This window comes from Chamaea fasciata, unplaced genomic scaffold, assembly GCF_029207755.1.
Source record: "Chamaea fasciata isolate MVZ Bird 193981 ecotype frontalis unplaced genomic scaffold, bChaFas1.0.hap1 SCAF_5, whole genome shotgun sequence".
In the NCBI taxonomy this organism is placed as follows: Eukaryota; Metazoa; Chordata; class Aves; order Passeriformes; family Sylviidae; genus Chamaea; species Chamaea fasciata.
This window is the reverse complement of record NW_027094090.1, coordinates 14,447,877-14,473,689: the sequence shown is the minus strand read 5'-3', so window position 1 is coordinate 14,473,689 and position 25,813 is coordinate 14,447,877. Positions and strand designations below refer to the sequence as shown.

General features: G+C 39.5%; 1 protein-coding gene across 1 annotated transcript in view; it reads left to right on the top strand.

Moving 5' to 3' along the window:
• The first annotated feature begins 5,920 nt into the window (after positions 1–5,920).
• Positions 5,921–25,813, top strand: part of LRRK2 (leucine rich repeat kinase 2) — a 64,356-nt gene continuing 44,463 nt past the window's right edge. Inside the window, exons 1-11 of the mRNA XM_066182910.1 lie at positions 5,921–6,592; positions 6,688–6,773; positions 11,012–11,118; positions 14,247–14,335; positions 14,736–14,870; positions 16,519–16,653; positions 20,193–20,324; positions 22,671–22,790; positions 23,921–24,045; positions 24,600–24,679; positions 25,402–25,508. Coding sequence (XP_066039007.1) covers positions 6,433–6,592; positions 6,688–6,773; positions 11,012–11,118; positions 14,247–14,335; positions 14,736–14,870; positions 16,519–16,653; positions 20,193–20,324; positions 22,671–22,790; positions 23,921–24,045; positions 24,600–24,679; positions 25,402–25,508 — 1,276 coding nt within the window. The 5' untranslated portion in view covers positions 5,921–6,432. The remainder of the gene's footprint in view (positions 6,593–6,687; positions 6,774–11,011; positions 11,119–14,246; positions 14,336–14,735; positions 14,871–16,518; positions 16,654–20,192; positions 20,325–22,670; positions 22,791–23,920; positions 24,046–24,599; positions 24,680–25,401; positions 25,509–25,813) is intronic.

Genomic DNA, 25,813 nt, shown 5'->3' with positions numbered 1-25,813 from the left:
CCTTAGAGACCAGCCACAAGTTCACTTCATAATTTTTCAGTTGAGGGGTTTTTTTTCCCCTTAAAGGCCTGATCATCTTCAGGAAAGTAAACACCAGCTCCTCGAGGAACTCATTAATACAATCCCCTGGGAAACTTCCTTCAGGGACAAGAAAGAGAACAGAGCTGGCAAATTTTTAAGGACATCTTCATGGAGCACACAAATTAGTGATCCCCAGGCACAAGAAACTTGGCAAGGAAGGCAGGAGATGGGAATCACTGAGTCTGGACCTGCTGGTCAAGCTAAAGGGCAAGAAGTATGTGTGCAGGCAAAGAAAGCAAGAGCAGGTAACCTGGAAAGAGTATAGGGTTGCAGTCCAGTTCTACAGGGATGGGGGCAGAAGGCCAAGGTGAAGTTGGAGCTAGACTTGGCAAGAGATGCAAAGAATAACTGGAAGGGATTCTACAGGTGTGTAGGGACTTTTTACAAGAGCGTGTAGTGACAGAACAAGGGAAAATGGCTTCAAACTGAAAGAGGGCAGGTTTAGTTTAGACATTAGGAAGAAATTCCTTATTGTGAGGGTGGTGAGGCACTGGAGCAGGTTGCCCAGAAAAGCTGTGGATGCCCCATCCCTGGAAGTGTGCAAGCTGGATGGGGCCCTGAGCAACCTGGTCTAGTAGAAGGTGTCCCTCCCCATGGCCAGGGGGGTCAGAACTTGATGGTGTTTAAGGTTCCTTCCAACCTAAACAGTTCCATGATTCTATGAAGTGAAAGCTTTGTCCCTTTAACAGAAGCTGTTTAATCAGCTGGATACTGGCAGAAAACATCCTGAACATCTCCTTCAGTTTCTAATTTAGAACCACGAAGTGCATCATCAGCTATTCAGCAGGAAACAGCAGGAAAGCTTACTCAGGCTTTGAAGTACTCATCTGCTCTGTTATCATACAGACCATATAGAGTATATAGCAATGCAGTGTACCCCAAAGGATGATGAGAGGGGAAAAGCAGGCAGAGGGAAGATTATTTTCAGGAAAGATAAAGGGCAGGAACTCCAGGGACAGCCCCTCTTTTGAGGAAACCAGGTCTTCTCTGGCCTTCTCTAAGAAAAGCACAGTTTTGAGGCACCTTTGTTTAACTTAAAATCCCCATAGAACCAAAGTATCCATAGACCATTTACTACTGTAGTGGAAGTATTCCCACCACTAGGTGTCAGCCCATTTTAACATATGCACAAATTTCTTTAAACAAAATTTCACTTTTGTTATACTTTAATCCTTTAACTACATAATGGAAATATTCATATGTACTTATATAATGCATACATACACTTATAGCACGCAAGCTGACGCTAGGAAACATACCTAATAACAATTTCAGAAAAGCATGTTGAATACCTAAAATCTTTTTGCAAGTCAAGTAGAGCACCTGCTTTCAGAAAGGTACATTTCATAGAATCATTTAGTGTGGAAAAGTCCTTTAAAACCATCGAGCTCAGTCTTTAGCCCTGCCAAGTCCACCATTAACCATGCCCCTAAGGGCCACATCAACAGGCCTTTTAAATATCCCTGGGGATGGTGAATTAACCACTTCCCTGGACTGCCCATTCCAGGGCTTGACAACCCTTTCAGGGAAGAAATTTTTTCTCAATTTCCCATTTAAACCTCCCCTTACACAACTTGAGGACATTTCCTCTTGTTCTATCACTTGCTACTTGGGAGAAAACATTGACCCCCATCTGGCTACAGCCTACTTTCAGGCAGTTGTAGAGATCAATATGGTCTCCCCTGAACCTCCTTTTCTCCAGGCTAAATACCCCCAGCTCCCTCAGCTGCTCCTCATAAGACTTGTGCTCCAGACCCTCCACCAGCTTCATTGCCCTCCTCTGGACTTGCTCCAGCACCTCAGTGTCTTTCTTGCAGTGAGAGGCCCAAAACTAAACACAGGGTTTAAGGTGCAGCCTCACCAGTGCTGAGTACAGGGCAATCACTGCCCTGGTCCTTCTGGTCACAACATTTCTGATACAAGCCAGGATGTCATTGGCCTTCTTGGCCACTTGGGCACACACTGGCTCATGTTCAGCTGCTGCTGACCAGCACCCCCAGGTCCTTTTCCACTGGGTAGATTTCCAGCCTCTCTGCCCCAGCCTTCATCATTCCATTGTTGAGGGGTTGTTGAGACCAAGGTGCAGGACTCAGTACGTGACCTTGGGGAACCTCACACAATTGTTCTTGGCCCATCAGTCCTGTCCAGCCTGTCCAGTGTCCTTTGCAGAGCCTTCCCATCCTCCAGCAGATCAACACTTCCACTTTGGTCCCAACTTGTTGCAAACTGACAGGAAGCATTTGATCCCCTCATCCAGATCATTGATAAAGGTATTAGTCAGGGCTGGTCCAAATTCTGACCCCTGGAGAATGTCACTTGTGACCAGCCATGACCTGGATGTATCACCATTCACCACCACTCTTTGGGTCCAGCCATCAGACAGTTTCATACCCAGCAAAGAGAGTGCCTGTCTGAGCCCATCCATTTGGAAAGCTGTGAAGATGATGCACCTTCACATACAAAGAGTAGTGAACAAGTATGGCGCTATGGACAGTACTTAATCTTTTTAAAATTTAAATGCCCAATAGCTAAAATGAGAGCTGAAAAGGTCGAGGTAGAATACCTGCTCTGCCACTGTTTTCTGAAGCAATGAATTCATTAACACCACAGAGCCCCTGCTGGTTATGACATAGAAGCAGATGGACCATTTATCAGCACTTTGTCCAGGGGTGAATCAAATAACTGTCATATCACTTCTGAACAGGCTCTGTCTGAGCACTTTCTGTCATTCAAATTAACACCACCCCCTCTCCAGCTGCAGGGTTTAAACACACAGAATGGGGATCTAACACTGGAAAGAATATTTATTCAGAGTATTATGCCTTCAGTGATAAATATGCATGGGCTCTTCAAAGCAGATTTCAAAACCAAAAAAAAGGTGGTTATAAAGTCTCGTGTAATTAAATTTTCATTCTCCTCTCTAGGGGAAGTATGATGAGACAAAATTGAATGTGAAAAAATGGACTTGACTGACATTGCTCTCTGTCAGAAATAGCTTGCACGGGAGAGTCCCCAGGCAATACCTAACACAGCTTCTGCAGGCTCACCAGGTGGTGTAAAGCACTGCAAATAAAATAATGGGAGAGCAGGAAGAGGGGAAAAAAACAACAAAAGACAAACAAAACAAACCCTCAGAAAACAAAGCCAAACAAAAGCCATTCAGAACCTCCCCCACAAAAACCCAAACTCATTCTCACATACATCCCCCCCTTCCAAACCAAACAGAAAGAAAATCCAGAGTTCCACCCCCAAAAAGCCCAACTGAACTAGCAATGATCCAGGGAAAAGAACTGTTCCAGAAAAACATCTTCCTTCACAGCAATGCAGAAACAACAGCCTACAGTCTTTCCTTGCACACAGCCTCCCTCTCCTGTCAAAAAGATGAAGTTTCACTTCTGAAATATACTTGTATCACACTGCAACATACAGTCCTTTCACAGCTGACCCAGAATCTCTCTCTGCATCTTGATATCTCACCCTATAAGCTCCATAGAACATTTAAATCAGTGTCAGCACCAAAGCTAAGAAGGGTGAAGAAATGAGGGATCTGGTACACAGCTGATAGCAAAAGCCAATCAGAGATGGCTAATGTCAAGGACAGACTGAATTAAAACATGAAGCAGAAAATTTTATTCCAAACATGAAAATGTATGTAGCCAAGAGAGGAAAATGGGCCCAAGACATGAAAATTATATTCAGAATAAACAATAGAGATGACTGAGAACAGAAGTCAAAAAATGGCCCCTTTACAACCCAAATCAACCTGGAGTTCCAACCAGGATTTCATTTCTAAAACAAATCCTAGGAATGGGATGAGCCTTAGGGCCATAACTCAGACCAAAAAAGTTCTTGTGGGTCTTTTGGTGTGTTTTCCAGCAGCTTGCTCCTTCCTTTGGAGTCCACTTTGCAGCCTCCAACAGAAGCTCCTACCCCAATCAACTTCTACAAGGAGCTAAAACAAAATACAGTTACAGTAGACTCAGATCTAACATTGTGTTCACTTGGAAAGTTTCTGTAAGGGTCAATGCATCCTCCATTCATACATAACATTACACCAATTTCAAGAAAATATAACAATATGCATTATACACTGGATGATGAGGCCATGGAAATTGGTACACCAAACCAGAAGACTCTGTGACATGGAATAATAGCCTGTGGCCAAAAAGAAATGGAATCCCTTTTTCCTGGAGGTGTTTAAAAGAAAAGACTTGATGTGCCACTTGATGTGCCATGGTCTAGTTGACAAGGTGGTGTTAGTCATAGGTTGGACTCAGTGATCTCAAAGGCCTTCTCCAACCCAGCTAATTCTGTGACTCTATACATCTTTTCAAACTATGTGCATAAAACACACTACAGCTGATAGAGAACTGAAGACATGGAATAAACACACTGAGACCCAACAGAAAAAGAACAAATTGTTTAAATTAGTTAAAGATCTGGGGCCCTTTGTTGTGGTCTTCATGGTAAGCCATCCACTTACCACCATTCATTGACAGAACATTAGAAAGAAGTCAGAAACATATGAAACTTCCAGAGCAGAAGAATGTTTAAGAGGCACTCCAGAGGTGAGGTTCTTTGCCCTCTTCTCATGGTCTGGTAAGAATGACATTCTGACAACTACACTTTACTATCAGAGCTCAATTTTCCTGCCAAACATCAACACAAGGACAGCTCAGTCACAACCTCTAATCACTTCTACAGATCATACAATGGTTTGGGTTGGAAGGGAACCTTGAAGACCACCTCATTCCAACTTTCCTTCTGTGGGTCGGGATACTCTCTACTAGACCAGGTTGCTCAGTCTCATCCAACCTGGCCTTGAGCATACCTAGGGATGGGAGATCCATAACGTCCCCAGGCAACCTGTTTGAGCACCTCATCACCTCCACAGTAAAGATTTTTTTCCTAGTATTCAATCTAAACTTACTGTCTTTGAATTTGAATCCATTATCTCTATTCATTCTGGTGATGATATATTAATATCTTCACTTGATCTTCCTAGAAAAATCCAGGAAAACTACAATATAGATGCTTACCAAGACTACCTCATTCTTTCCATTCTCCTCTTGTCTAGCTAATTAATACACTTCAGAAGACTTTTTTCAAACTCTACCAGACTTCCAGAGACTTAGCAGAAGCTGGCATCCTCTCGTACCAGCACTCCAGGGAACTGCTACCTGCAGAGGAATGAACCTTAGGAGACATTGCAAGATTAGTGTTTGAGACACCTGATCTCTAGGAGCTAGTTCCTGTATTTATTCAGGAACCTCAGAAACACTAGCACAGTTTTTTATTCTTTGCCAACATAAGTGGAAAGAAGAGGAAACATTAACTCAGGCTCAGACTGTCTAGCTCAGGAATCTACAATTTCAACAAATTATTTACTGAAGGAAACACAAGTGATCCAAGACTTCGAGCCAGCTGGGAGCTGAAACAAGCTAAGAGACTTCAGCTACACAATATTTACTATCAAGGTGGGTAGAAGATACACACTGAAGATTTCAGACATCTGTGGTTTCAAGCAAGAGTAATGTGGTGGGGGCCAAAAAGGATTGTGGTGGGTTGACCCCATCTGGACACCAGCTTCTCAGCAAAACCACTCTAACTCACCTCCTTACCTACGGGGGGGGGAGGGGGGGGAGATAAACATAGCAAAAGACTCATGGGTCAAGATAAGGACAGGGAGAGATCATTCACCAATCACCATTACAGGCAAAACAGACTCAACTGGGGGAAATCAGTTTATTGCCAAACAAATTAGAGTAGGGCAATTAGAGATGGAAATGAAGTCTTAAAACACCACCTCACCCCTCCCTCCTTCCAAGGCTCAACTCCACACCCTTCCACAGGGCGCAGCCTTTCAGGAACAGACTGCCTCGGTGCAGGTATCCCACAGGGTCACAGGTCGTCACCCCCAAAGCTCATCCAACCATAAACCCACCCACGCCACACCGCCCCTGCCCGGTGTTTATACCGAGGCACTGCGGGGCGGACCCCGGCTCCAGCTCGGCAGCTCCATGGGCAGCTCTTTCGTCAGTCGCTGTGCGGGGGAGCTGCCCGCGGGTCTGTTCTGTCTGCCGGGCGCTTGCGCGAGGCCCGCGGGCGTTTCCCAGGGGTTACCGGGGGCCGCCCGCCCGCCCGCGGGGCCGGTCCTTGGCCGTGGCCGTGGAGCAGCGCCGTGGGAGGGGCCGGAGGCCGCGGCGGGGGCGGCTCGGGAGGGCCGGGTGACGGCGGCCGGGCGGCGGCACTGCGGGGCTGCGGCAGCGGGACAGGCCCGCACCGCCCGGCCCAGCCCTGCGCTCGTCCCGCCGACCGGCGGATGGGCACAGAGAGGGCAGCGGGTCGGCCATGGCCAGCGGCGGCCCCGAGGAGGGGGAGGCGGTGGCGGGGGAGGAACAAGCCCTGAGGAAGCTGGTCGTCCGGCTCCAAAACGTCCAGGAGAGGAAGCGGCTGGAGACGCTGGTGCAGACCCTGAGCGACCTGCTGGAGCTGGCGGCCCGGCAGAGCGGTGAGCGCCCTGCCTTGCCTTGCCCTGCCCTGTCCCGTCCCGTCCCGCCCGCCGCCGGTCCCTAACGCGCTCTCTCTGTCTCTGTCCCCCCACAGCTCCCCGGCTCTTCAGCGGCAAAAACGTCCACGTGCCCCTGCTGCTGGTGGTGGATCTGTACCCGGGAGCGGCGGGCGTGCAGCAGGTCAGGGGCCGGGGCCGGGGCCGCTTCCCCCGCTCCGGCTGCGCTCCGTGGGATGAGCGAGCGCGCGGCCCATCCCGGGATAAAATTTGTTGTTCCGCTTGTTGATTTCTCCTTAACTTGCTGTCTGTCTCCTGGGCCGCTTCATCAAGTGCTCTGAGCTGTAGAAGGGCGCTGTCACCGCTGGCATTTAAAGGGACCAAGCGTTCCAGCTTATTGCAGACGCCACTGGCTGCGTCTCTGTTTTTACCGGCAGAAGGAGGCGAAATAGAAAATAAAAATTAAGCCATGTGAATGCTGTCATGCAGGGTTCTAAATTACCGATAATGTTATCTAATATAATTTTGTCGTGTCCATATTGAATTTTGCCATGGTTAGACAAACTCCTGAAAAGCGCTATTTTTTACTATGAATTCATATATATGTAGCCATACCCATGAGACTTGTGCTAGCACAGTTTTTTAAAGGCAGAAGGGAATATTTTAGGTAAGGGTTAGTTCTGCAGTTTAAGGTTCAGCCTGCCTGCTCCTGTAATTTAGCATTGGCCCATTTGGACTAGGTGTGGTGCTTGCACAATTTGATGTTATACTTATGGTACAGCTGCCAGACTTGTCATATGAAACAGGTCCTTCCTGGCAGGCATATATTAAATTTCTGACTATGCTATGCATAGAGGATGTTTATAAGCTCCAGATTTATGTGCAATTCACTTGATTCTTTATTATTATTATTAAGCCCATTTACATAGTTACAATATTTTGGGCACGTTTTGAGGTTTTTTCAATTCAGCTGGAAGGTAAAACATGAATTATATTGCAAATGCCTCTTAAATAATAATACATTTTAAGGTTTTGGGTTTGGGGGTTTTTCTGTGTACTAGACCTTAGCCAGAGGTCAAAAGCCCAAAATCAAGATTAGGTATGAAATTTTATTTCTGTAGGGATTAATCTGAAATAAGAATGATCTTGGGTTTTCTTTGAGGACTAAATATTTATGCAGTGTCTTAAGATTTTACTTATTTTACTATTTGATTGTCAGCTTGTTAACAAATACAGGAATATGAATCAGCAGTTATCTTCAAGATATGTAACAGTTTAAAAAACCTCTGCCCAGAAGTTTAAACTTAGAAGTAAAACATCAATCACCACAAGAAGTAGGTGTGAAATGATAGCACAAGACTCTCAGAATTGCATAAAGAAGACAATGATTAATTTTCTTTTTAACTTTCTTAAAATACCTTACTCTAATGCGGAATTTTAAAATTAATTTTAATCTTCTATCTGCCTACATTTGCAGTCATACAGTCTTTCAGTTTAGAAGTTCTGGACCTCCTTTGCATTACTTTGTTTGTGTCACAGTGGGAAATACATTGCCGGTGCAAAGCTCAAATCCCATTCCACATAAAATGTCTTGGGCAGCTCTTCTTTCACATTCAGTTTTGATGTTTACAAACATTCACACTATATAAGTAGAGTTCTGTCTTCTTGCTTCATTCACTGCTATTTGTTTGTAATCTTTGTGAATAAATTCTCACTTTACAGCAGTGGCAAAGTAATGAGGTCCTGATTTCAGTGCAGTCTCTTTGCACTATTAATGATTTTTATTGAATAAATCATCAACCATCCTCCTTTTACTTTTGGCATTGTAAAAAAATTGACTCACATAAGAGAATAAACACAGAGACATACCTGAAATGAGAATTTTCTTTACCTCCCCTCCTTAACTGGTTACAAAGCATCGTGGATTGCTGCTGTTCCACTAACTTGTTCAGGGTTAATTTGCCTAGTAGATCAATATTGCAAGTACTAGCCCAAGTCAGACTGCAGGTGAAAACTGTGCAAGCTCCTTCACAAATAGGGAGGTGCTGGTGTGGAAAGCCAGTAGTTCCTGTAAATAAAATATGTCTTTAAGTAAATAGGGTAGTTTTCTGTGATTTCTCTGGCCATGATTGGAGCAGCTGAGAAACTCCAGAGCAAAATATGAGTGCACTTGAGTAAAGAGCACTCAGCAGAGCTTTATTGTCTTACGTAGGTGGTGGGCCCTAATGTAATACAAATTAATTGCATGCTAGCAACAAAAAGGGTCTGATATAAAAAGTGTTTCAGTGCTACTACCAACTGTTTCTGTATCTAGGGACCCCTTTAAGTCTTTATAAGGACATCTTTGTTTGCTTTATTTCCCTTCCCTGTAACCTTTAGGATTTCTGTTATTTAAAAGACCCTTGCTTTCTTACTTAATTATCAAACAGCTAATAAGCTCTCTGTTACCGCAGGTTGTGATTTTAATATTGTAAAATAGACCACGTATCAGCAGGTCAGATGTTCCATTGGTCTTCTCTGGATCCACAGTTCTGATAAATGTTTGTCAATACAATCCAAATAAAAGTGTTCAATGGGAATATAAAATTCATCAGAAACAGTTAATACGGAAAGGAATTTTCTAAAGTAATCACATCTAATCTAATCACATCACATTCTAAATCTTGTAAGAACAGTTAGGATGCTCTTATAAAGTGGGACTTCTCAAATAAAATGTTTTCTAAGGGATAAGCAGTTCATCAATTAATAGTCACCTCTACAATGTTTTTGAAATTTGTACCTGATTGACTGTCCACCAGTAAACTCTATTTTGCTTGGAGTATGGAAATTTAGGGAATTACATATCATCATCTTGGACTGATGGTTACTAAGACTATTCATTGTACCTACACTTAATTAGGACTCAGTTACACAGACCAGCTTGAATGTCTGTGTAAGTGATTTGTAGTCTCATGCAGGGCCAGGCAGCTTGATATCCAAGGAAGAGAAGTGTGTGGAAAATGAGCTTGACTATCAGCCGATCTGCAGACATGAAGGTTGTAATTGGCTTAAAACGGTTGTCTCTGCAAATCTAAACTGAAACAGAAACAAAAGTACTGCAGATATGGGCTATGCTCACATTGCAACCACGTACATGAAAGACAGAAGCGGAATTCCAGTCCCCAGGGAGCTGCATCACCTTTTGCACGCTCTACAAAGCTGTCAGGAAAGCTGTCTAGATTCAAGCTCATGCTGTTCCTGTGGGTGACTCTACACTACCAGACTTGTAATTCAGTGTCTGTAGTCTTACTGATTGCAGGGTTAGGCATCATGCACTTTATATGAACTTTGCTGTTAAACTCTTTGGAGGTAGCCATTTACATTCCTGTTGTTGGCTGTCCCATCTTGACCTCTTTGCTTTACATAACTCTTCTGTGTAAAAGTGATCCAGTTACGCATAGAGTCCATGACTTATTCTGCCTTGCCTCTATTCTTAAAGTACAGAGGCCTGCTTCCACTTTTTTATTTACTTACAGGCTCAAGGAAACTCACATGCCTTGTTAGAATTCCTTTTTGTACAACCTGCTTCATCTTGACTTTTGCCATTTCACAGTTCACAAGTTTTCTTTCAATACAGAGGGATTTTCTTTCATCAGTTATTTCTTTGTACAGATTTTGTTTACTGCTTCCTCACTGCAGCCGATTCAGTCACATCATCCTGTAAACATTCATAAGAGAGCAGTTTTTTTCCAATTCAGAAGATCAAAGAGGAGTGTTTTTAGCTTTTGGCATTATTTACAGATGTTTGAAAGTCAAAGAATTTGCATAGGATGGAATAGGTAGTTATTATGAAGAAATACACTGGGTTTAGTTGTCTTTCACTCTGTATGATCTCAAAACTTCTACTGCCTTCATGACATTTTGAAAGCACACAGTACTGAGGATTAATGGCAAGAATATGAAATGTATGGTAATTTATGTATCTCATCCCCATTTAAAACATTGAAGACCCTTAAAAACCTATACTTTATCCTTACAATTTGCAATTAAATGGCAAGTTCTTATGAAAACACATTTTTCATTAAAGCTGAACCCCCTGTAATAGTGCAGGGGTTTTCCCTGGCCGGTGATAACATACTATGGATCACATCATATGTTTGTCTGTCAGCAGCTCATTTAACTGTGTGCCCTTTATTCTCAAACAGTGCTGAAGCAGATTGAGAGTGATGTGTTCCTGCAAGCAATGCAATCAGAATCTTTAGCATATGTTCTACTTCCGTCTTTTAACTTTCCATGCCATTTGTCTTGTGTTAATTAATTTTCCCTTAGTGATTTAGCTAGGTAACAGAACAGCTGTCTTGCGAAAGCCAAGGATATTAGAAGACAATGTAGAAGTTCCAAGCAGAATATCTATTGTAAAATATCTGCATTTTTGTTTTACAGATGGGCTGGTCACTTCTTTGTAAATTAATAGAAATCTGTCCAAGTACTCTACAAAACATAGCTCCTAAGGATGTTGGGAAGGACTGGGAAGTACTGGGTGTTCACCAGTAAGTATTTTGTATATGAAGAGTCTGCCAGAATGCTTGGTCGTTTTGGCAGCATATAGATGCAATGAAATATATGAAGTTATTACATCAGGGTTGTTTTTTTTTTTGTATTTCTTCAGCCTTCAGAATGTGACACACACAAACAGGCATCTTATCTGTGTATTTCAATACCTGGTGCAGAAAGTAAAGGAGATTGAGTCAGGCCTTTTTTAGTGACACTCGGGGACAGAATGAGAAGCAGGCAAGGGGCCCAAATTACAAAACAGAAAATTCCACTTACATATGAAAAAAAAAATCCTAAGTAACCTTTTTGGCAGAGGCAGTATTACCTGGATGTTTGTGTTTTTTCAAATGTGAGGAATTATATCCACAAACCTAAAGTAGTGTAAATCAAGAAGAGGAGGTTTTGTCACACCTATTATTATTGTCTTAAAGGTAAATGTTTATACTGATCACCTCAACTACCTGTGAATTCACTAGATACAATTGTCTTTAGTAGGGATGGTTTGTTTTGTCTTTTTAGTATGGAGCTAACTGTGCTTTACACTTGCTCAGCTCTCATCCATCAGCTGTCAAAGGAAGCCTAAGCAAGTGTTTTCTGGATGTCTGTGGTTGGATGGCATGAGCACCCACATAAATTGGCTGAATTGTTGCCCAACAGCACAAATGCTAATTGTAGATGTGGGCAGGATGCGCATGGGAGTTGGTTTGGGGGCTTGGTTAGGTGTTCTCACTCTTGCACAGATTGCTGCCTTCAGGGCTGATAATGACAGCGGCAAGCACTTACAGCCTTATAACCCCATGAATCTGCCTCCATAGTCCTCACCACACCCTTCCTTGGAAAGGCTGTTTTTGAAAAATAGCATGAAGATGCGTTTTGATTTTGTGAGGGTTTGTTTTATAGTGGCTAGAATACGTGGTTAGTAGGGGAATGAACTCCCTTGGAAGATGTGTTGGCAGTGTTTGTTGGAAAGGAAAAGTGTTTTGGGTTGCTTTTCATGAGCAAGAAATAACTGAGCTGAAGCTGCACATGCTAGTTACAGTTTCTTTGGCAGCTTAAAAGCTTGTAAATTGACTGAAAGTTATCCTGAGAGCTGGAGATGCTGCTGCTCATTCTCAGGTCCCAGAAGAATTACTTTCTGGGACTAATCTTTCCCACAGCCTCCTCAGCGCCCACGCTGTGTGTGTGGTTAACAAAGAATCCTTTTCAAACTCAAAATTCACTAAAGATCTCATGATAGCATTGCTGTACATGTTTCTTTCTCGGTACCAATATTTTAGCCAACTGTGTATCCCTGTCTGACGTGTTGACGGTTTTCCTTGCTGAGGAGAGATGTAGTGAGGGGAGTGGGCTCAGGCATTTCTGTCAGTGCCAAAGGCAGAGCAAGCCAGCTAAACTAACATCTCATGTTCCTTGAGCATGGATTGTACGAGAATTGCAGTGAATCAACACCATAATGAATACATCCTGTTTACAGCAAGGCAGGAAACAGTTACAGTAGAGAAGAAAAGGTCATTTTTTTTGGCAGGAGATTTTCCCTTTTGTGTGTGTAACTATTTTAGGAGAATAAGAATATTAAACCAGAAAAAGCATTTCTTTCTTTTGTCTCTCAGCTGTGATCCAACTTGACTACACTGCAGTTATATTTACAAATGGTAGTTTGCTATTGGTTTAGGTGTTTTTGACCGACAGTGTAATAAATAAATTGTTGCGATCACCCTGAAGAGAAAGAGAATTTCCTTCAGTGTATTTGCATTCTCTCTGCAAGCTTAAATAGACTTCCTGAGATGTTTTGTAATCTCTTAGGTTAAACTTTCCTACAGCAGAAGTTTAGAAAGGTTTACATCCTTCTTCTTGGTTATACTTGAAATGGGAGGATATATGGGAGGGAATTCTCTAAAGGTAAATTTAGAAAATTTTTGTTATACCTATAACTGATTTTATACCTCTCTTCAGATTTTGTGTCTCTTGTTTACTTTGGTCATCATAGCTACAACACTAGTGCTACAACAGAGGAGAGAGAAACTAGCAACATCATAGTATGACGGGAAAACACCGATACGTTCATTCCAGTTTATAAATTTAGGCTTCAGCAAGGCAAACAACATCACTGCCAAAGCTGGGGTATGAAATTTGGATGAAACTTCAAGTGCTGCTTATGGTTTTCAAGACAGGTCAAGAATATCAACTGAAGTATCACAAGCTACTGCACAATCTATTTTTATTAGATATTATATATGCAGAGATTCACATTTGAAGATAATTAAAATTGCAGAATCAAGCTCTCTAAAATAAGGAAAAGTAAAAAGAAGTTTCTTTAATTTTTTGTGTGTAAATTTATGCATTTTAATTTGGATTTTAATTACAGTTTCCCCCATTTTGAGATATGCTTCATTCAGTGTGATAATCACTGCTTTTAAATTTTTTTTTTGAAGAGGTGTTACAGATGTTTAGTCACAATTTTACAGATAGCGGTTTGAGTAAAGTACATTAAAAATACTTACTGATTTTTAAGTGCCCAGTTTGATACACAACCTAAATTTTGCAGCACTTGGCATTGTTTGACTCTCTTTGTTTAACAAGTCAGAACAGAAAGTAGCGTGTGCAGCTGGCAGTCTAGGAAATGTTTCCTTTTAGTGATTTGTCCAGCATCATGTAAGTGCTGTAGGGCTGAAAAGTAGTGTAGAGTTCACGAAGATGCTGTTCAAGTTCTTCAGCTGGGAAACTGCTGCTTCTCTTCCACCAAACCCTTGGTTGTTCAGTGTAACTGAGCTCTTGCTGCAAGCAGGGCAGTGCTGTGCTGTCCACACTCTATGGTGGTCTGGAGAGTAACCACCTCCTAGATGACCCTGCAGAAATAATTTATATGATTGGCTAAAAATTAAAGTAAATTGGATAAATTATACATAAGTATTTTAATGAACTATGATCATAGTTGAAATTCCAATATTACTTTATTGGTAACTTGGAAAAATATAAACTGAAATAGAAGTGTTTTTGAAAAATTATTTGAGAGCATTTAAGGTTTTGCTAACTTCTGTTTTCAAAGTAAATGATAAAAATCTGTGTTTGTCAATATTTCTTTAGCTATAACTTTTTTTTCCCTTTTTTTGTCTTTAATTTTTAGGCAGATTCTTAAAATGCTTACGGTTCACAAAGGAAATATAAATCTTTCAGTAATAGGACTAAAAGCATTAAATCTACTCCTCATGTCAGGTATTGTGTGCCTTACTTTCTTGTTTTGTCTAAGCCTTTAAAACACAGAGCTGATACAAAGTGTGTGACTGTACGTGGCAGACTGGATTTTTCTATTTTACTCCATGAAGTCACTTGTCATTTGTACTTGTATACAAAATAATAACAGTACTATTTTGCACCTTTTTTTACCAGGTTCATACCAGGTGGTTATGAACTGTCTTTTGGTGGTAAAGTTTTAGAACATCAGTACAGTAAAATCCTACCTTAAGAGATAACTTTGTCGTGGGTTATACAAAGCTGGATTTGAACTGTCAGAGTAAATTTTAAGGACAGTATTAAAGAGTTTTGGATTCTATAGTGTTTCAGTAAATATGTTGAGAAATAATCAGTGCAACATGTAATCTCTTCTGTTGTTCAGATATAATTGCTTTCCTGCTCTTGGAAGAAGAGGTAGATGTGTTTTCCTTGATATTTCATGCCATGCACACCTTCCCTAAAAATGAAGAGATCCAGCAGCATGGATGTAAAGCATTACACAAACTTTTTGAGAAAGGTATTTTATCTTGTAGTTTATGACATTAGAAAAATGTATAGATTGGGAGAGATGACAGATATTAATTTAAATGCAGTAAATTAACTTTAGCATTCTACATTGGTTTGTGAATTATGCCTGTTCTTAAATGAGCTAGCACAAAACAGACTTTCCAAGCAAGATCACAAATTCTATAAATTAGGGCAATAAAAATGACATCTTTAAAAAAATCAAAATATCCCTTCATTTCTAACTCCAGAGTTAACTAAAAAGATGGGATTTTTCATTGGTCAGTAACTGGAATAAGGAATAGTGACATTTGACTTTAATTCTCAGAAACAGAATTGTGTATTTAAAGACTGGTAAATTTTAGTAACAGGAACAGTTCTAAAATCAAGCAAAATGTTTTTACTTTAGAAAAATACTTGATTCTGCATTTTACCCTGACCATGCTAAAAAGTGATTATGTGTCCTTACAATATTCCCATTTATTCTGAAGAATGAAGTCACCATGTACTGAATTTTTTCAGAAATCTCAGGAACTGTGCATGTTATGGCCTTGTTGTAGTCCCCTTGCTTTGAATTGAATTTCTTCGTTCAAAATAAATATTGAGAAATGCTATTGCTCTGTTGTACTCCTTTGCTTCAAAGATAGTCTTCAGTTCTTCAGATTGGTCTTTTTGGCATCATTCTATATTGCTTTTTTAAGTCTTTCTCCCACGTGTGCTTGGAATTATCTTCTCTTTTCCTCTTCCTGTCCCTAAATACTTTTGCCCTGCTATATTTTCTCTTCAGTCTCCACAAAAGTCTGAACTTCTTATGTTTTCTGTGCATGTTTTTTGTAAGTGCCAGATTTTCACAGATCTGGCTGCAGGTACAGACTTGCATACCTTCTTCTTGATCTCAGCACCAATGTGGCAAGTTCGTAGGCTGCTCTTGCCTCATTTTCTCTACATCTGAGCCACCTTGTCAGTTTTTGTTATGTGGATGTTTGCATGACCTTATCTTGAACCAGATTCAGAAAACACTTCTGCTTGTGAAATTTAAAAGGCGCTGTTTCTCATCCTGGGTCAGTTCCCTTATCTGGTTCATTGCACAGCCACACAGTTATGTCAGTATGTGTTACAGGGGCCAGGAAGGGAAAAACCTTTAGCCATTAAGGTAAGATATTATTAAATAGTGGCTTTATGGAAAGAAGTACAGTATAAAGAAAAAAAAGAAAAATTAAATAAAATCAGAGTATGCAAAATGTCATTCCCTAATGGTTTTTTTTCCCACTGTATGCTTAGCTTTTCCCTCACTTACATATTGTATTGGTTATGGCTGTCTGTGGAAACTTGGTTTGGACTGTCATTTTCTGAAGAAGGCTAAAAGACTTCTAAAATACAGATTCACAAGGTAGCATCTAAAAGTCAGAACTCTATTTCATCAAGTGTAAGCTAGAAAAAATGTTTATAAAACAGCTTTTTTTTAGTTAAAAAAGCCATAACCATTTAGTTAAAAACTTCTAACTAAAATATTTTAGTTAAAAAGGAAAGTACTTTACTTTCTTTGAAACATAGAAGATAAATACAAGGAAACTTGATAAAAACAATTGTCTTTTCTCATGATGTACGAGGAAAAGAATTATTTCCTCAAGACACCCTGTATCTCTTGCCTTTCAATTTAGTTCCAGAAGAGCAACTGACTGAATTTGTTGAAAGCAAAGATCATATGATCATACTGAAAGTATTTAAAGAGTTTCCAGAGAAAGAAGAGGTGATTCTTCCGGCACTTTATTCATTACATTCCTTAGCTGGTCCATGTAAGTATTAGAAGTTATTTTCAATTCCTTTTCTCCCACAGTGTGCATCAACTCATGCTTTCTGTGATTATAAAACGTAATCTTTGTGTGATTGCAAAAAATCATTTAGGACTGGTTGGGAGTTGCCAGACAGATCACCTTCCTGTTTTATTTGGGAAACACTTTTTTTTTTTTTTTAATGGGATATTTTTTATATTTAACCATTAAAAAGCATGACTCTCTCCTAAATAGCAAAAAAATACTTTGTTCCACTTGGAGTAAGTGGTAGCAAAGATGCGTATCATGGTTGTAGAGACTGAAGTTCAAGACCCTGCCCTGTCATCTTTTATTACTTGAAAAATAAGATACATTTATTGACTAAATAAATCTTCAATGAGTTCAGGTTGCAGGTAAAGAATATTCTTGGCAAAGTCTGTCCCACAAAGGGAAAATTGCCCATACAAATTCAGTGGCCAGGCCTGTGAAAAGATATCTGAGTTCAGACACCTGCTGTGGTCATTCAGTGGTGGCTGCAATGGTGAGCATTGTAGCGCTGTGCATGTGGTAGTCTTACAGTGTCCTCAGCTGTTGTGCAGTAAGACTGGAAGAAAATGTCTTTGTTATTATCTCTTGTCTTCCCATAACAGCATTCCCTGTTATATGCAAAATCAGATCCTGAGAAATGTGTCAATTTGTTGACAGCAATCTGATCTTGTTGACACAGAGGCAGCTTTTGTCAGCTTCCTGCTGACAAACTTTGGGAAGCCTAGAGCAGGGTTCTGCTCTCCATGTCTTTCATGGGGTGCATAATGTTGTATCTCCTGCAAATGTGTTTACTTACAAAGCCTTGCTCATACATCCTGTCTGGCTCTGTAGGAACTGTGCTGGCCCCATGAATGCACACTGAACAAAAACTAGATGGAGTGTCCTGCATTTCATCAGACTACAAGCTATCTAGTTCCTGTTCCTCAAAATTCTTGCTGTTCCAGTTTGTGTTTAAAAAGTTTAGCATTATTAAAATAAAATAAAATAAAATAAAATAAAATAAAATAAAATAAAATAAAATAAAATAAAATACAATAAAATAATTTTTCTCTAGCCCAGAAGTTACTGCTGCTTTTAGGGAAGAGGATGCTACATTTTAATTCCTTTTCAAAACAGTAAATAGTTATACAAATTGAAACAAGAGAAGGCATGAAAAAGACCTGCTCTTAAGTCAGTATTTATTACTCTTATTTCTAATATGAAATATTGAAAATAGCCGGAGGAACAGAGACTACTTGCACATGAATGTGCAAAGGTGGTATTCATACTCTTGGCTGGTGACATCCCTCAAGATCTCAATGAAATATATTCCTTTAAGGTCACCACAGAGAAGACAATTCAGTGTAAGTTCACACTGTAACTTACCCAGTAGCAAAATGTCTCCTCATGCCCTGAAGTTCAGGTCTCTTTCTGAATGAGTACCTCACTATGCCTTCTTTCATTAATACATACTTTGACTTGGTTCTGGCTCATGTCATAAGAAATTGTAAGATAAGGGTTTATTCCAGTGCTGTACAAGAACTCTTAAATCTCAGTAGTATTTGTGGCATGAAAAAAATGCTTTGCTGCTAGCTGTCCTCCAAAGTGGAGTGGTGGATCACAGAATGTTACCTATCTAAATGGCAGGCACAGGGAGCTCTGTTTAGTAGGAAGAAACAGTCACTTCAAAAGAAAATTTGCCTAACCCTAAAACCAGTTGGGATGAGTCGCCATACAGAGTTGCTCAGATCTCATCATCAATTGTTGAGAGAACCTGGATGACCAAATTTTGGTGGTTAAGATTAAATGAGATCTGTTTCATCTCTTTTTCACTAACTTGTTCTGGCAAACAGTGACTCCCTGCAGATGTACCATTGCTTGGCTCTTGCAGATTTCAACATGCAGTTTATTATGCCATCTCCATAGTGATCAATTTTGGAATTGTCAGTTTTACTGTATTCATAAGTATCACCTTTAAAATCATAACTTGTTGTGGAGTGATGCAATACTGTCTTGTGGAATGTGTGTTTTCATTTGAGAATGACATGATAAATTGCTGTCCTATTAAAGCATTGTGAAAGGTACCTTCCTTCACTATCAAATAGAGTGCTTCAGAAATGCTTCCTACTCAGAGCTTGCTTTTTCATCTGGTAGGTTGTCATTATTAAACGTCATTTACAGATGTATTATTTTAAAGATTTGTTGCTCTTTTTAAAAGGGTAATTATCTTTAATAATGCAGTTGTGAGTATTTCTCTGATGTTGTATCCAGGGAAGCCAAGCTGTTGAAAGAACAATTAAGAAAATTTATAGAAGTCAGCAGAGTAATGCTAACTCCCTTGGAGTTAGTGACAGGACTCTCTTTCATTCATTTGGCCCAGGATGTTGGCCAGGATTTCTTGGGTTCATGTTCTGTCTCATACCCTGGATAGAAATACTACAAGGTTGCTTTCATACACTGTGTTTTAACTACCATGATGATGTTTTGCCTGAGATGACTATATGTGGGATCACTCTGTCCTAAAGTTGGAATGGACACATTCTGTCTTTGTGTGGGCTCACGTGATTGTCCTGTTGGTTTCTGTATCTGGCCTGAGTAATAAATAGTAAACAGGGTGAGTGAGAGTGACCAAGCTCTGGCACAGTTTTCTTGGAGGGGCTGTGAAGTTTCCATCCTTGGAAATACTCAGAAGCCATCTGGACAACCTGCTGTAGGCAGCCCTGCTTGAACATGTGAGTTGGACATGGTGACCTTTTAGCTGTTCCTTCCAACATCAGCCTTCTGTGACTCTGTGAAATACAGGGTGTGCAATGGCTTTCAAAACATTGCAGGAATAGCATGATGAAAATTTCAGTACCCTCAGTACACAACAGGTGTACGGTAGAACTAATTTATATGATGATAGTAACTTCCTTACTTGCCCCCTAAAAAAAGAAGGAAAACTTAGAAATACATTATTAAAACAAATAAATTATTGCAAAATAAATTTTATGAGAAAAAAAATCTAAAGTATTTCTTTATTTTATGCCCCTGGGGATATTACTGAAATGCTGTAGAATGTGTACTTGATCACAATCACTTTTGAAACACCATTTATAAGATTGATATAGTGCTTATAAAATAGTTTGTTCACATTTAAGAAAAAAGCTACTTAATATTAATTTGAGAGGAGGTTTCTGTTACATGGCCTGATACAGAATGGGAGAAAACCAAAAATGGTAATCTGAACTGTGATTGCACATTGAAAACCACTAGCTAGATAGGAAAAAAAAGTCCTAGCAGTTAAATTACCATTCTCTATGTGAGAAAGTATTGTTTTAATGAATAATTTCCAAATGTACATTGTAATGTACGTCTTTTATGGCCATATCAAGCAATAAAGCCACCTTTCTTTAAAGATGCAAGGTAAAAACTGCAATGTAGTCACAGTTCTCTAAATAAATCTGTTTAACTGAAGTCTGAATTACAATCCAATCAACTGGGTTTTTTTCTCCTTTCTCTTAAGAAGCAGTTTTTGTTTCTGTTTCTTTCTTTAGCCAGCAATGTTGAAGTTCTCATGTCGGGAAATGTGCGCTGCTACAATGTTATAGTGGAAATGATGAAAAGTTTCCCCAGTAGTGAAACTGTTCAGGAAGTCAGTTGCTGTTTGTTGCACAAGCTTACATTGGGTAAGTTTACAAAGTTTTTTGTATAAAGTCAGCTTATTCTGTGTAAGAATTGGAGTTAACTGGGAGTATTACAGGCAATAGCTGCTATTCCAGTAAATCTGCAGGGTGCTGCATAGATCCTTGTGTCTAATGATGCAAAACCCTAGTGACAGTCAATATGATGTCTTTACGCGGTATATATAAGTAACAATGAGAAGCTGCCATAAAAGACTCAAGTTAGGGGGAAGTAATGAGACAAAAAAGGGTGAGAACCACAACAGGAGAACGGGAAATCAGTAGGTCTGATTCTGTATAAAGTTACTATAGAAGAGAAGGAAATAACTTAGAGATTTCATTTTTTGAAGTGCCAGTGGTGAATGTGTGAGAAACAACTGGTGCTACAGAATTAGTTGAAAAGTGTTCTCTAAAACTTTGGTTTTCCTCCTTTCAATGCATCTATCAGACCTGTGCTGCATTCCTGACAGTGATGATGCTTGTCTTCAGGCCCCCCTGTGCTGCAGCAGTGAATGAATCACTGGCTTCTGGACTTGCCTTGACTTGAGCAAAAGTACTTTGGTTGTCTGGGCTAAAATGGGCTGCTGTCACATCAAGAGAAATTATGTCAGTGGCAAAAAGTTGTGCCTCTCAGCAGCCCTGTTCTCACACGTGCAACTTTAATAAGTCCATTTGCACACGTAGTAGGAAGTTCAAATGAAAGTAAATATGTTTTACCCCTGCTGCATACAAACCCACTGTGAGCAGCTGCCTGAGCAGCCCTCACTCCATGGCTAGTTCTTCTCATCAAGAGTTAGACTTCCCAATTTTTGCAGGTGGTGGCCTCAAGCTACTGCAGATGTGGTACCAGTGCATGACTCACCATGACAAAGTCAGTCCCATCCTTTCACCATCTGTTTCCACTTCTTCATGCAGATATGGTGGAAAATACAGATCAGACCTGAGTGCAAGCCAGAGCAATTTCCCATTCCCCTTCAGAAAGCCAGATATGATTTTTAGGAAAATATGGTGGCTGCTGAGGTGGCAATTGCAGGGTTTTTTGGCAAGAGGTGAAGCTAACCTTGAACAATTTGCTGTGCAAGGCTAACTGAAGACAGGCAGGGAAACCAAGCACTTGTGGAGACACAGAAACTTGGTTGATAGGCCTTGATCTTGCCAGGAGTGCAACCAGCCTGGTTTCAATCAGATGTTTGCCATGTGTTTATGCTGACCAACAATGAAGACTGGCAGAAAAGCAGCCACAAGATCCATTTCTTCTGGAAATAGTCTGGAAGATTTTCACATGTATAGCTGGTGTTGCTTCCCAGATTGTTCTGATGCACACTGTCTTCCTAAACCCGTCTTAATTGGCAGTAAAATGGTAAAGTCAGCATCTACTAGCTTTCAAAATCACCATCATGCATTCTTGCTGATCTGGTAATGACTATCCTAGATTTGGCTGTCTTTGGTATTTTAACTGCTGATACCTGTTTGGCCAGCCACAAGTCAAACAGAATTACTCATCACGTAGCCTAGATTTATTAATTTCTTTAGGTAAGTGATGCATTTACACAAACCTACCTATTCCATTAAAATATGTTAAGAAACAGCAATGCTGATAAAACATGACCACACAACTGATCTTTCACGTTGTTTCTCTGATTCTCATTTTTGCTAATCGAGATTTATATGAAATTAAGTATCAAAATAGAGGCCATAGCTATCAAACCATATTTGACAAAGTGAGAGTTGGTGTATTATTTTCTAATCATACTCCAAACAAGGAAGTTATTTGAATTTTCTTGCTTTTTGGAGAGTGACTTATATATAGCCTATAATACAAAATACTGTACAACTTACAATAATTGTTATGCTTTAAATGTATTTGTTATCCAAAGGTTTTCTTCTGTTCCAGAAGGAATATATTCTATATTTATAATGCTGGCCTCGATTTATTTATGAGGAGGGTAAAACCAGAGAGTAAACTAGGGTTAAATTACTTTTGTCATAGGATAAATCAAATGATTGCAGGAATTCAGGACCAGGACTGCATTTGCTTCTTGGCAGGAAGTCTGCAAGTGATATACCAACTTTATTTTTCTTATTTTGATGACAGTGTGTGTTTCGTTTTGTGTTAAACCTCTGTCTCTTGTAAAAAAAAAAAATATTAAAGGTCTACAAAGAATGTTGATCCCAACTGTTTTTAATCTTAAACTTCTTTCCACAAATAAAATTTGGGTGTGTCAAGCCTTGTAATAAGAAAACCAACATTTGGTACAAAGTTTTTGTGTTGCGTGCTGAGAATTTTATGTTAAATGCATGTAAAGCTCTAGATATCTGTTTGTATTAATTTTATATCTTATCCGATTTCAGGAAATTTTTTCAATATCCTTGTATTACATAAGGTTCCAGAAGTAGTTGTGAAGGCTGTTACAACATATCCTGAAAATGCAAAGTTACAAGCTGCAGCTCTCAGTTGTTTAGCTCTTCTAAGTGAGTAAATTTCTGTCTACTTGTTAATTTTTTCATTCTAGTAATTTCCTGTAATAATATTAAACTCCATTTCTTTAACACAAAAGCCTCAGGCAGGACAGCTTCAACAAAGCTGGGTTTCCTACATGACTACAGTTTGCTGTTTCACTATGATAATATTGTGTTCATATCATATGCCCAACATCTGCACAGTGTTCAGAGCTAGTAAGTTATGCTGACAGATCTGAACAGAGCAAACTGTTTATTCATAGACAAATTTTGGATAATCCCTTCTTAACATAAAGTCTCCAGTGATAACAACACTGATTTGATGTTGTGTTTGCCAGGTGTGACAGTACTCACATTGTGGCAGTTGATAGCAACACCAAATCAATGCTTGTGCTTGAGTTCTGAAATCAATTAGAAGATGTACATTTTTCCTTGAGTTCTGTTTAGACAGAAATTAGTTAGCTAGTGGGGAAAAGCTAAGAACCTGATCCCCTTTGTCCTTGAGTAATTGTTCCAAATAAAAGTCAATAGAAGTGCTGTTTAAGAATCCCCAAAATAGCAAAGATTAGAAATCAGTACAGATTCCATTTTGCCTCAGATATTATGCTTAGTGTTGGTATCTCTTTCTTTCCTTAATTGCTGAAAAATCACAGGTAGAAAATTATATATTTGAAATTCTGTTGCATTTTCTAGGATCAGGTATTTCTCTCTTAGCAACTGCAATTTGCATTTTGTTTTTGATGGCATTGCTTCGGAGTGTTAGATGGCTCTGTAATGAGTGGTTCCATGCAAATGATTCACAGTTATATTTTATGTCTGTGGTGCTCTGTATGTAAATACACAACAAAAAGAGATACATGGTTGTCTTTTCAGAGCCAAAGCCTAGACTGATCTGTAACTATATGACTCATTTACTACCTTAAACTTAAGTTCTTAACTCCCTTTATAACCTTGAAGACATTTTACAAGTCTGTCTTGGAGTTTGTATCAAAAGATTTCTCCCTTCCCAGAAAAGGCTTATCTTCCCACTGATTTTCACATTGCCATTGCCAGTGTGAGTGCCTTCATGACTACAGAAAGGTTAAGACATAGGTGTTTTGTTTTCACAGTAAGAATTTATAGTAAATATTTTATATTTCCAGCTGAAACAATATTCTTAAACCGGGACTTAGAGGAAAGAAAAGAGGAGGAGGAGGAAGAAAAGTTATGCTGGTTGGAAGCATGTTACAGAGCATTAGAACTGCACCGAAAAAATACAGATGTGCTGGTGAGAAATTATGGATGATGGGGATATGAAAGGCTGTATTATGTATTGAATAAAATGTTTAGAAACATGCTTTTCTCATCTATCTCCTCAGGCAAAAAAAGGCCTTGATGTCTGGATTAGATTTAGAATAAATCTTACTTTTCTTGCCTTTCTTTGTTCATCTCAAGAGGTTTTAGTTACTTCTTCAGACCAAATGTAGGTAGTTAAGATGAGGGTTGTACCTGAAACTTTGGCCATGCAAAGATTGTTGTTTACATACCTTCTTTGTATCCAACAGCCAGACACAGGCCCATCAGCAGAAGAATTAATCTTGGCCTAAAATAGATATCAAAATGCAAATCAAATAGTGAGATTGTAATACATGTTTGTAACTTGGGCCTATCTGAGCTATGAAGAATGTTACAGCATACATTTTGTTGTTCTTTTTCTACATAAAGTACCTTGTACCTCTTTTGTGAAGTGAAAAGCAGTCAAACTATTTTAAGTTTTTTCATGTATTTTTAATCTTGTAGAGGTATATTTTCTTAATCTTTTTTTTCTTGCCTTATATTTAGGAGGCTGCGTGCTGGGCTTTGAAGAATCTCTTTCTGTATCAACGCAACCTCCATGAGAAGATTGGAGATGGAGATAATCAGTCAGTGTTGTCTTAAACTGGATTTTTGGAAATGAAGGAAAAAAGAGTGCCTATAATTAGGGGATTTGATGTGTAGTAGATGAAATGCATGATGATCACACCTGGGAAAGTTTCTTCCAAAGTGTGCTAACCTTGACTCAGGAAGATCTGCTAGTGTTTTCATAAAGGATCAGAACACAGCCTATTACAGATAATTTTTACAGTTCATAAGGAATTTTGCCTTCAGTTGCAACAGGGATAAAGAATGTAAGACTTGGGAAAACAGACAAGATTAAGATACCTAGCATGTAGGGAGTGTAGAAAAGTAGTGCTCATTTTCTCACAAATCAAATGATAAGGCACTGTAGAGGAAATGCTGCCTCATTAGGGAAAATCTACTGGGCATGGGTAAGACATAAATTTCCATTTTACTTAAACAATTTCTCAGAGTTCTTTAAAATTTTAGTTGCTCAATTTTTGTAAGCCTGTTCATACCCCTTTCTGGACCTCAGGTCCCTTGGAAAGTGTGGTTCCAAGGAATTCAGTGAGACTCAGACTAGACAAAGTTGCATAGGTTACAAAGGGGTTTCTGTCAGCTGTTGCTCTGGAAACATATTAGAAACCAAGAGCAATCACCTGTAATTTTCATTATGTTACATAATAGCTTTTAGGAAACTGAACTGCATTTATGAAGTAACTGCTGTAATACAGTCGATGTGCAATGATTTGTTTCTCTCTGAAAGGTTCCCAATAGATAGAGCAGTGATGCTCTCCATGCTGATGCACTCCTCTTCAAAAGAAGTGTTTCAGGCAGCTGCTAGTACCTTGGCAATTTTGTCACAACAAAATGGTAAGGGACTTTAATTAACTTTTCTTTCTCATTCAGCAGAAAGTTATTGCAAAAGTATTAAAGAGAATTTAGTGTACTGTTGAATGAATACAATACTCCCTGTGATTAGAATATTATGTTGTGTTAAGTAGGAAATTTATTCCTTGCTTTTAAAAAGTTACTGTTGGCTAGTATCAAAAAATATGAGGAAATAAAGAGCTCTCTTCCATTTTATGTGTTGCAATTGCTACTTTTTGGAGCAGGAGACATGAAAGAAGTGTGCTCTCTTTGTATGCTTGTTTAAATATTTATCACATGTTTGAATT